General features: G+C 40.9%; 1 protein-coding gene across 4 annotated transcripts in view; it reads right to left on the bottom strand.

The window, feature by feature from the left end:
* LOC149154003 (uncharacterized) overlaps positions 1-12,540 on the bottom strand; it is a 289,071-nt gene that overhangs the window by 20,074 nt on the left and 256,457 nt on the right. Inside the window, exon 6 of one of the 4 annotated variants that reach the window (XM_089439457.1) lies at positions 3,456-3,601. The exons of the other annotated variants lie outside the window; for them this stretch is intronic. Within the exon in view, the coding sequence (XP_089295583.1) occupies positions 3,531-3,601 (71 nt within the window). The 3' untranslated portion in view covers positions 3,456-3,530. Of the gene's footprint in view, positions 1-3,455; positions 3,602-12,540 lie in introns of those variants that run through there. 4 annotated transcript variants of the gene reach the window in all.

Here is a 12,540-nt window from a genome sequence, read left to right as displayed (position 1 = left end):
TAAAATATATGGATCAGCAGGCTCAGGCTATAGCACATTTCGAGGATATGGAGCGACTACTAGGGGACAATTGTGTTCATGCTTGCACCCAGAGGTGGAACACATTGTCCCACAGCCTCAAAATCAGGGAGTATCACACTCCAACTAGAATGAGGGAGGGCCTAGTACGGGTACCTCTCTACAAGAAGTCCATGCAGAACCTCCAAGCCAGCTGGATCGACCTCAAGCTAAGCTCACCTTTGCTTCTGGGATTGGTAGAAGGAAGCACAGAAAAAGAAGAACATAAGAAATGGGAAGAGGTGGAAAAGAAGGCCGGGTTTCATGACAGTGAGGAGGATACTACAAAAGCCTGGGATGTGAGAGTGGCGGTTAAAGTAATGAAGGACGAGGAGCTGGATTAGTTGCTCAAGGATGAGCAATCATTTTAGCAAAGGGGTGATGATGAGCCCCAAATTTGGTAACATTTTGGGCTCATTTGGCCTAACTACCCTTGTTCAATCCTTCATTTTTCATAACTTATGCATTATTTTCTAGTATGTTTATGTCATTTGTACGAATAAGGGTAGTCACTATTCCTAGGTGGCTAACACGTGCTCATTTCAGGATTTTTTGACACATGTTGAAGCAAAACCGAGCAGACATGGGCTAGGAGACAGCCAAGCTTGGGTTGAGGATTCGTAGGGGGTTTGTCTATGGCATTAAATAGCCTCCCTCGAGATCTTCACCCCCAACTCCGAGCTCCAAAGGCCACCAAAACCGGATCTAGAAGGCAGCCAAGCAGATTTCTTGGAAGGAGCTGTTCACTCACAGTTTGGGCAGCCAAGTCCCATAGATTTAGGAGGCCAGCTAGGGCCTCGTAGTGTATAAATGTTAAGGCTTCAGCCTTCGAAAAGGACTTTTGGAAAAACTCTTGCATATTCTGCACTACGTGCTGCTAGCTCTGTTTTGTTCTTTTGTAGCCATTATTGGCATAACTCTTGACTTATGATTATTTTTTGATAATGGGAAGCAGTCAGATTTGATATCAGCTCTGAGTTTTTATAGGAGCCATAGCTCTCGGGGTTGGGCCCAACCTGAGAGCCTAGGGCCTCCTTATTTGTATTGTTATCTTTCCTTTCAGCACTGTGATTTTCCTTTTATGCATCTGAAACGAAGTTTGTTGAGCTAGATTTAGTTGTGTTGGTTAAGTAGGTTATTGTTGAGGAATAGAATTACTTCAGATGTGTAGAACAGATTGATAAGATAAAGATTGATAAAAGCTCCATAAAAGGGTTGCCTGCACTCTCAGTTTCACCTCTCCCTTATTGGATCAGGGGCTGGAATTGTGGAGCCAGTGCTGCTCAACAAAAACACTAGTTTGCTTGACCATGCAATCATTGGTGTAATGTTTTTCATTTGTAGAAGTTAGTCATGCGTTTAGACCTTTTTAGATGTTCCTTTGATTAAGTGTTGTACATGGTTCTCTTTGGAAATAAAGTTGTTGTTCATTTGTTTCATTGACAGTTTGGATAGATTAGCTAAGATTTCGATTGTATGCAGGATTTGGTTGATTCAGTTAAGTGCACACCGTGCAGGGCATATCCATCTTTCTCTCATCCACCTAAGCTTCGTCCAGGCCAGCTGCTCCATCTCCTAGTCAGCTTCTTCGTCTCACAACTCCTCTTCTGTCCACGTAACCCTACCTTCTTGCTCTTCCATTGCCTTAGCCTTCCTTAAGACAAGTTAGCTCTCCACACCCTCTCATCACTTCATCCATCAGTCACTGGGTCATCTCAGACCCCTACCCTACCTCCCTATCCATTCATGCATCCTCTTTCACTCACCCATCCTCCAAAATCCAATGTCAGAACATCCTGTAGAAATTTCTGAACATCCTGTAGAAATCCCTGAAACATCCTGTAGAACCCCTGCAGACTTCCTGTAGAAGCTCACAAGTGAGGTTGATGGATAACCAAACTTGGTGAAACTCTCTGGAAGGGTGTTAGGGACTCCTTAGACCCTCTCTGAGCCTTCCCAACCTTTTCCAAGCATTTCTTCTCCTTGATCCACCCTTGCACAGTAAGAAGCCAGTTAAAAGTACATGTATGATAATTTTGATAACGTAATCAAAAATACAAAAAAGATGTGTTCTTTAGATAGAGATAGCATAGGCATGTGCATTTCACCTTTGTAGAAGTAATGGCATCTTTTTCAATAGTTTGCATCCTCTCCTTTGCATCAGTAGGACTAGCTGGTAGAATTAGGGTTTGCTAGGGTTTATGTTACTCTTTGACTTTTAGTTTCTTTCTACAAGTAGATCAGCTTCCTTTGAGTTAGCTTCCATCCATTAGGTATAAAGCTTCTTCTAAGAGCTCATAGAAGTTGGCTTGAGCCCCTAGCGGACTTGTGCCAGCTGACCAAGTGACAGCTGCAGCAAGAGCTAGTACTTGTGCATATAGCACCGTCGCTTCCAAGTTTGTTACGAACTACCGGGTTGATAAGAGTAAAGAAGGGAGTCCCAGGAGTTGCAGCATTATTGCTGCAATACTGGAGCCCACCTGGTATTCCCAATGAAATGTAAAGATGCAAGACTTGTTGGTAACCAACAAGTCCGGGAGACACAACTGAATGGCCTAGCAATTTGGCTAATTCAGCAAGTTTGGGGATTAGATTAGATTTTTGTGAGAGACCAGTGCCTTATGGAGCCAACTACTTGCTTAATAAATCATATACCAAGCAACCGGATGAACAGTTGTTTCTTTGAGGATGCTTCACTATCCTATATGAAATGCAAATCTTACAATCTACGTGAGATGCAAAATCTTGGTTTATTTTAGTTAACATGCCTAACTAAGTGAATCCCTTAACCCTAGCTATTTTGAGGCTAGTCTCTAGAGTAAGTTGTGGAGAGAAATCAAGAGAAAGCAAGCTATGGCTTGGTTGACAATACCTCCCCTTGAGATTTAACCATTCAGTGCCTCCGGTTCTGCAGACACTGTGGCTGTGACGACTACAAGGTCACCTTGTTAACTACTAAAAAAGGTCTATCATTCTCAAGCTAAAATAGGAAAGAGTGGTCCTCTCTCTTTATCAACCAAGCTTATGCTTGGAGGTTAATTAATTAATGCAAAACTAGGCCTTAGATGCAAATGCAAAATGTGGAAGAGTGCCCTTAAGGTGAGATTGCTTGTGATTTTAAGTCATTAAAGACAAGTTATATTTGGATCGAAATTAAAGAATGAAGTACTTAGAAATTAATAATAACAATCTTCACCACAAAAGAAAGTGCTCAAGTATACAATTGCTCATGAAGTAAACAATGGAAACAAGATCAATGCTCCTTAGCACAGCGAACAATATCCAAGATCATAACAATGTAAAGCCAATATGCCAGTTAGGTGGATACAATTAGATTTCTTATCACAATTATGATTAAGCTTAGATTAAGCATTTCCACAAGGGCCACTTATCCAAGAACAACAACATATCCACTTAAACAACAATAGTAATGAGCATTAATCCACAATATTACTTAGAGCGATTAGCCGACTTTATTTAACACTTATTAATTCGATTAGAGCACTTCTGTGTGTTAATGCAAGAGTGCAAATAGATGTCAATGCTGCAGAAAAGAAATATGAATTAGCCACTAAACATATGATTGCAGCAACAAGAAAATTACCCAATTACACAATTAAACACTTATCCAAGATCCACAAGATGCAAGAGATAAGAGCCAAGAGAAATTAGATGCCTTTCAACCACTTTTAACACCACTGAAATTTTTCTATCAGACCTTATGCAGTAAATATCAGACCTCTGATTTTTTATGACAACCTTCAAAAATGATAGGATAAACCCAAAAATGCAAGCCCAATGAAGCAAAATGATATGCCAATGCCAAATATGTTTCCAAGTTAATTATTATGCCACTGTTAGATGATAGCTTGTTGATCTGTCATTTACTTGTGTTGCTGTAATAAACGTTTCATATCTGAAATATCACTAAATACATCATCACAAAGTGGGCTTAAACAAGTTAAGTTACACTTGTTGGTCACTGGAAATTTTTATGTTTCATGTGTTGGGCAGATCTCATCATTTGAAGTGGTTTACTCATTATTGTCATAACATTGATAAAGTCTGAAATTTTTGAATTATTATTGCTGATATAAATTGTCATAAATCTGAAATTGACTTATCTCATCTTGGTTGTCTAAGTTTGCACTATTTCATAAGTTCTAAGTCTTTGATCTTGTGGCATCTAATTGGATAATTGTTATAATCTTAAGAAGTTTAACATCTTAAGTTCATTGGTTATTTGGCATCTTGTGGAACATTTATCTTTCTTAAGATTGTATCTAAATATTGTTGAGTACTCTTGCTTCAAAACTAATTCACAAAAGGTACTTAAGTAACTTACACAATCTTAATCCAAGATAAATTTCACTCATCATATTGCATTTAGCATACTAAGTCTAGATTGCACTAATAATTTACTGCCTAGCATAAGCTAAGCTGATAGAAACATAAGGCAACCCTTCTCACTTAGCTTGAGGGGCCTCGGCAACTCTTCGGTGGTTAACACGATGACCTCGCAGTCATCAAAGCCACAATCTCTGTAGTGCTGGAGGCATTGGGTGATAGGAGCACAACAGAAGGTATCGTTAATCAGGCCCTAGCCTGTTTCCTATTGGCCTCCTTCCCACAACCTACCTTGGAGCCTCACTTCAAAATAGTTAAGAGAAGGTTACATTTAAACTAGACATATAACTAAAATTTACCAAGATCACTGCATCTCACATAGGTCCTAGGAATTGCATCTCATATAAGTTAGTCAATCATCTCAAGCAGCAGGGGTCTATCCGGTCATTTGGTTCCATTTTACTATAAGCAAAAATTTGTGACTCCATTAAGGCACTGGTCTCATACTTTAAAATCTAATGGAATTAATAACCTTGCTTAAATTCAACCAAGTGGCTAGGTCGCTCATCCGTGTCTCCCAAACAAGTTGGTTTCCAACTTGTTTTCCTTCATCTCATTCCATAGGAACTACCCCCCATAGGTTGCTATTGGGATACAGTTAGAACAGAGTGGGCAGGGATAAGAGTGACAACCGTCGCCTTGAGCATTGTCACGGTGCCTATACAATGCGGGTGACAACACTTCCAATGGATCCTACTACACGAAAATTGAGAAATACATGAAAAAAGTGTTTTCAATCACATTTTTAATGTATTTCTCATTTTTCTTGTAGCAGGGTCCATCGAAAGTATGCAACATGGCTATGCCTTAGATAAGGAATTAAATTTTGCATCTAACAATTGCTCCCACTCGAAATTTGAGTAAAACCATAGGGAGATAAGTTGAAAAAGTAGTTTTTTATTTTTTTATTTTTTAATCTTTTTACTTTTTTACTCCAAAAATGATGAATCATTCTGCATGGTTGACATCATCATCTTGAATCCTATTGGTTCTTATAACGCTGATTCGGGTGTACATTTTTGTTTCAAGGTCCATTTTAGACCTCAAAATCTCTCTAATGCCTTGGTTTGAGATACACTGTCAGAGTTATGAGACTTCATGGATATACCGATGTTGATTGGCCAAGAAACATTGTTGACAGGAAGAGCACTTCAGGATGTTGTTTAAACCTTGGATCTGCTATGATGTCTTGGATGAGTAGGAAACAGAAGTCCATAGCTTTGAGTGCTACCGAGGCAGAGTATATTGCCGCTAACATGGCTAGCTGTGAAGCAAATTTGCTTGATAAAGCTCTTTGGAGAGTTGTTTGTACAGGTCCTAGACACTACTGTGATATATTGCGACAACAAAAAGTGGGATCTAATTGGCAGAGAATCTCGTAATTCATGACAAGTCCAAGGACATAGAGATTAGATGTCATTATGTTCAAGACATGGTGCAGATAGGAGCCCTTAGACTCCATCACATATCAACAGATGAGCAGATAGTTGATATTCTCACCAAGGCTTTGCCGAAAGGGAAGTTCTCAATCTTCAAAGAGTAGCTTGGATTGATGGATGTGACCCCTCCATATAAGGGACTTCGCTGGTCGAGAACACGGAGCATAGCTCTTTCTCCTTGGTTGAGCTCCCAAGGTGGGAATGGAGTGTTAAAGGCTCCTGAGGGTTGAGGGAACTCTGGGCAATAGGTGTGCGTGATCCTTACTCTCACAGTAGGTCAGATATCTCCCCTATTGTCACCCATAGGGTGTGTGTGATCCATGTCCGTTTTGACAAGTTGGGTATCTCCCCCTATCTTGGTCTAATTAATAGAGTATACCCCAGTTGGCATCATACCCATAATTCAGGCTTGTTGGGATTGTCCCTCCCCGTCTAGCAAACGGGTTGAGGAGGCTTAGGGGTGTGTGATCCTTAGATTTGGTAAGTCGGGTATCTCACCCAAACTCAGTTATGATGCAGGTGTTCTACCACATGACTCTTGAGGGTCATTGTTGGGAAGATCAGTAGGCAATAAGATGGATGTGATCCTTACCTCTTATATAGCAAGTGGTATCTTTCCCATTGATTGCATAATGGGATGTTTGTGATCCTTGCTCGGTAAGTTGTAGTTGAAACTCCCCAATGATTCTTCTTCTTTAGATTCGAGAATGATTCAACAAATAGAGTTGAGCAGAGATGGGACATGATTTGATGACAGGATACTTGCGATGATCACATGATGCAGTTGGAATTTCTCCCTAGCTGAGAGGGAGTGTTAATTTGGCAGCTCAGTGACAAATTCCAATCATTGGACTAGATTCCTCTTTCCGAGAGGACCAAAATTGACCTTTGAAGCACTAGATTTGGATAAGGGAAAGTGTATTTTTGAAGTGAAGCCCACAATGTCACATTTGATTAAGTCGGCCTAGAGGACAAATTTCTCCTCCTACAACGCTATAAATACAAGTCAGGGAGCCTCATTCAGACATCATCATCACATCATCTCATCATCCTTTCTTGGGTTCGATACATCTGAAAATTGCAGGGTTTTTGTCGCATGTGAAAAGGAGGAGGATGAAATTACAAGTGGCTGAAATCTGAAGTCTTCTACAACTTTGACCAATGTTGACCAGCATTGACTTTGACTTTTTGCGCTGGTTTCGGGTTTGATCTTTTGGGATAATTTCTATTTGGGCAAGACGCATCTTTTGGCACAAAAAACAAAGGCATTTGAAGGAGTTTGACTTGGGTTGACTGCAAGAAAAATTGTAGACTTGACCTCATAATTTTCTCTCTTTTGACCGAATTTGACTAGATATTTTTGGGTTGTTTTGGGCTTTGTGTTGATTTTGGGTAGCATCGAATATGCTCTAGGCCTCAAATCTTGCAGGGAGGCTTAAGCACATGTATTCCAAAGAACCCAGAAACAATTTTATTAAAATAATTAACACTTTTTAATTGTCCCTAAGTCTAAAATCAGGAAATTAAAAATATTAATGGGTATTAATCTAATTGTGGGTGTAATTTCTAGAAGAAGACGAGGGCCAAGCTAAAATGATATTAGCCATTGATTAGCTTTTGATCTCGGTCGTTGAATGTCAATGAGAAGATTATTTAAGGAAGCTTGAGGGCCATTTGGAAAACACACCGAGAGATCAAGAGATCAAATTTCTGAAGTGAGAAGTTCTCAGGAGGAAATTCTAATCGAGGAGATTTCTTGCAGAGATGGGCAGTGAGCATCCAAAAGAAGGAAGTTTTACTGGGCCAGAGAGTACAAATCAAAGAGAGGGCAGAACGACGTCCAGAGAGACGCAGGTGTTGGCCCATGCAGGGTTGATGCAATGGCAGTGTAGGCCTTAGAGGGAAATCGAATTCCTGTTGAGGAAATTGAGTTTCAGTTGTCGGAAGCTGGGGTGTGCGATAGGGAGGAAGATATATGGATTTTCCAGCCAACAAAGGGTCCAAAGAAGGAGCAACATGATACCCAGCAAGGGTGACGCAGGAACTGCATGGGAGTGACGCAGTTCTACGCAGAAGCTCCAGTTCAGCGTGATGAGTCGCAGATTTTCCCAGTGACAAGGTGAGATCATTTCACCATTCATTTTGTCCAATTTCTCTCTATATCGGATTGCTAGTTGAGCATCCAAGAATTGTACTCAGAGTTTCTCCTGCATAATACTAAAACCCTCAGATCTGCTGCACTGGTTTTCCCACATTGGTTTTTTCCGGGGACATTTGTCCAAAAATAACAGTGTCTATTATGTTGTATTTTCTTTCTTGCTTAGTCTCTTATTTCCGAATAATATTTAATTAAGTGAAGGCTACAATGTATGTATTACGATATTTTCCGTAAGAAACTACAATTAATTTGTTTAAAGGAATTTAAAAAATAGGAGTAATATCATCAGAAGTTGCAGTAGGGATACCTGTTGAGGAATTTTCACATGGTATCAAAGTTGCAGGTGAAGCAAGAAGAGCAGTGCCAAAGAACCCAGCGCTGAGCAGAAGAGGTAGATCGAAAAGCTGCAAGGGGCAACAATTCGAAACCCCAGAGGGTTTGGGCAGTTCTAGTCAGAGGGCTGAAATTTCGAGGCAATCTCTCTTCGAGTGAGTTGACGAAGAGAAGGGCTTCCAAATCAAGATCTTACAGTGGCAGAGGGAGCAGCGTTGAAGCCTCAGCGTAAGGAGACGCTGGTGGGACACAGATTTTTCTGCAGGCAGTTTATTGGGCAAAAAATCGCCAAAAGAGAGGAGAAGCCTGGTTGAGGGAATTTCTTCTTCAAAGAATTCTTAGCCAAGGAATTTGAATTCTCTAGAGCTTAGCAGCAGCAAGGGGCAACAGTTTTACTAGCTCCAGCAGGGAATGCGTAGACTAGCCCAGCAGAAGCACAGAGAAGAGCGAAGATTTTCGACATTTGTGGTAGAAATGGCAACCAGTGGCTTGAGGGATCAGGACAGGTTGGATGGGGCATACAATTACGTCATCTGGAAGGCTAGAATGCCATTCCTTCTAGATGAGCATGCCCTCAAGACATATGTCGACAGCGTAGTGGTTGTGCCTACAAATCCAGATCTGCTGAAGAAGTACCGAACAGAAATGACGAAGGCCAAGAGGATGATCCTGGATGGAGTAAATGATCATGTGGTTTGTCATGTCGCTAGCAAAGGGACCGCTAAGGAGATGTGGGATGCCTTGGCTACGTTATATAAGGGATCTTCTGAGCAAAGGAAGATGTACTTGGAACAGAAGCTGGATTTGCTCAGATGCAGAAGGGGGAACATGTGGATCCATTCATCACGAAGCTTAAGGAGACCCGTGTCGAATTGTCTACTGTGGGGCATACACCTCCAGGTTCAAAGTTAGTTAGACTGGCCCTTAATTTTGTCTCAAATGAGTGGCAAGTCTTTTTCCAGAGTATCCTGGGCAGAGCAGCATTGCCAAATTGGGATGAGATGTGGGCATCTCTAAAACAAGAGGAGCTGAGGAGAGACATAGTCAAGGTTAAACTTGATGGAAGCAACGGCAATGGATTGAAGCCTAAGGAGGAGGAGGATAATGCAGCCCTTGCATCGAAAGGACAGCAGGAGCAGCAAAGACATAAGAAGGACGTCTCGAAGATCAAGTGTTTCAGGTGTGGTGAGATGGGTCACTACGCTACACAGTGTCCTCTTAGGAAGAAGGACAAGGATGAGAAGCACGATCCGAAGGCGTCGCCCACGAAGATCAAAGACGAGGAGTTCGCCATGACAGCAAGATACCTCCAGGAGGGAGGTGGGTTGATTTGGAGTTGTAGGTCGAAAGAGCTACAGATGGGCAGGATCCTTGAGGAGTCCAACTCTAGGATCATTTCCTTGCTACGGGAGCCCAGATCAGAAGTAGCAGGATGGACTAGTGTTGGATGGTGCCAAGGAGTGTCGAAGAGAGAGTTGCAGTGGCTAGGAGCGTCAGAGACTGAGCAGCGCAAAGCAGAGGTGGAAGTAGTGCAGATGGCACAGAGCAGAGGTCAACAACAGCGCGGGAGATTCAGAGGGTCAGCGCAAATGCTAGCAGTAGTCAGGCTCCAACATTCACGTGGTATCATACTGAACACATTTAGTTCAGTAATTTTGGATGTTTTTCTGTTCTTGATAGAGTAGCAGCAACAATTTGCAGTGCAGTAGCAGGTGGCAGTGGTAGTGCTAGCAGCAGCACAGATGTAGCACTTGAGAGGGAGTTGTAGTACGGATGTAGTGTTGACAGTGGCAGTGTCAGTACCAGTACAGTCGCAGCAAAAGCACAGTGGTTGGTGGACAGCATGTCAGACATTAGCAACGTAGAGGACGATGCTTCAAAGTCAAAGCAGTATGCAGCAACATATATTGCTAGAGCACATTACTCACTAAGAGGGAGTGTTTATTTGGGGTAGCATCAGATGTGCTTTAAGCCTCAAATTTTTCAGGGAGGCTTGGCCACATGTATTCCAAAGAACCCAAAAAGTGTTTTGGGAAATTCCACCCAGAAACAATTTTAATTAAAATAATTAATATTTTTTAGTTGGCCCCTAAGTCTAAACTTAGGACATTAAAAATATTAATGGGTATTAATCTAATTGTGGGTGTAACTTCTATAAGAAGACGAAGATCAAGCTAAAATGATCTTAGCCATTGATTAACTTTTAATCTGGGATGTTGAATGTCAACGAGAAGATTATTTAAGGAAGCTTGAGGGCCATTTGGAAAACACACCGAGGGATCAAGAGATCAAATTTCTAAAGTGAGAAATTCTCAGGAGGAAATTCTGATTGAGGACACTTCTTACAAAGCGGGACAGTGAGTATCCAGAAGAAGGAAGTTTTCCTAGGCCGGAGAGTACAAGGCAGAGAAAGGGCAAAACGACATCCAGAGAGAACCAGACGCTGGCCCACACAGAGTTGAAGCAGTGGCAGCGGAGGCCTTAGTGGGAAATCAAATTCCTGTTGAGGAAATCAAGTTTTAGTAGCCGGAAGTCGAGGTGTGAGACTGGGAGGCAGAGATTTGGATTTTCCAGCCAGCAAAGGGTCCAAAGAAGGAGCAGCATGATACCCAGCAAGGGTGACACAGTTCTACGCGAAGGCTCCAATCCAGCATGTTAAGTCTCAAATTTTCCCAATGACTGGGTGAGATCATTTCACCATTCCTTTTGTCCAATTTCTCTTTGTATCAGATTTCCAATTGAGCATCCAAGAATTGTACATAGATTTTCTCCTGCATAATAATAAAACCCTCAAATCTGTTGCACCAGTTTTCCCACAATGGGTTTTTCCAGGGGCATTTGTCCAAAAATAACGGTGTATATTGTGTTGTATTTTCTTTCTTACTCAGTCTCTTATTTCCGTATAATATTTAATTAAGTGAAGGCTGCAGTGTATGTATTATGAAATTTGCCATAGGAAACTACACGTAATTTGTTTAAAGGAATATAACAAATAGGATTAATATCATCAGTTGTTGTAGTAGGGATTCCAGATGAGGAATTTTCACACTTTGGTTAACCAACATTTGAGGTTGCACTCTTTGACCTTTGACCGCGTTTGATTGGAGCACTTTGACAGCAAATTTGTGGACTGGTTAGGGCATGTTCACTATTGTTGACCATTGACCAGAATTGCAGATTATGATAGTTGAAAAGATTTGACTTTTCTTCATTAGCATTTGGATCTTGGATAGTTGATTTGTTGATAAGTCAAATTTTGACTTTGACTTTTGGATTTGGGCTCATTGTACTCTCTATTGAACATTTGAATACAATCTAATAGAAGAATAATTTCAAAGGGTTTTCCCCCTTGTGGGGTTTTTCCCTAGTCTTTGACCAAATCAGTGTCTCTTGTTGATGTGTTGATTGCCTCCTATTGCCATTGCATTTTATTGAAGAATTGTATTTGTCAAAAAAAAAAATTGTAAAAGAAAAATATTTTTGAAGTATGGGTTTCAAGCTCTTTCATTTATTTTCTAGGTCACAACCTCCATTGAAGGCTTTTAGGTTTTGTCAAGAGTCAAGAGAGTTATTGTCATATTTATTAGATCCTTCTTGGGATTTTATATCATGTAAAGAAATTTATATTTGAGTCAAAATAATCATTTTGTCCTTACTCACCAAGTCGGCCCTATTGGAGGCAATTCGACGCTATGGAAGTAGCATAAATAGAGGCAGCTTGACTCATTTGGAAGCACACTCACATAAGTTCGATCTACAAGAAAAAAAGGACGAAAAAGAGAGCGAAGTGCAAGAGAAGACCTAATTTAGGAAAGAAGAAAAATTGAAGTTTTTGGGCATCTCCCTCACACATGCGAAGATTTATAGGGTTTCTGGACAAGTAGCTAGGGGCCGAAATTTCTGAAGTAGCTGTAGATCCAAAATTCTGTAGCTGGGGGGGCAAAATTTTGTATTAAAGCTGCGTTTGGGAAGCTGACACTTGGAGATTTTGGTAGAATACCTGAAAGAAGGGATGAATTGGTGATTGGAAGAGGTCTTTGTTTAGATTAAAAGGGTCTTGAATTGTCTCAATTTGATTTGAATCTACTAGTGGAAGTGTTGGATTAGGTATTCCCCTAGAAAGGGGTTTACCCTGGCTGAGTGCCT

This window comes from Pinus tabuliformis, chromosome 9, assembly GCF_031772625.1.
Source record: "Pinus tabuliformis cultivar Carrire ecotype Pingquan chromosome 9, CPIR1, whole genome shotgun sequence".
NCBI lineage: Eukaryota > Viridiplantae > Streptophyta > Pinopsida > Pinales > Pinaceae > Pinus > Pinus tabuliformis.
The sequence above is the reverse complement of the archived record's forward strand: the minus strand, read 5'-3'. Positions and strand labels throughout refer to the sequence as shown.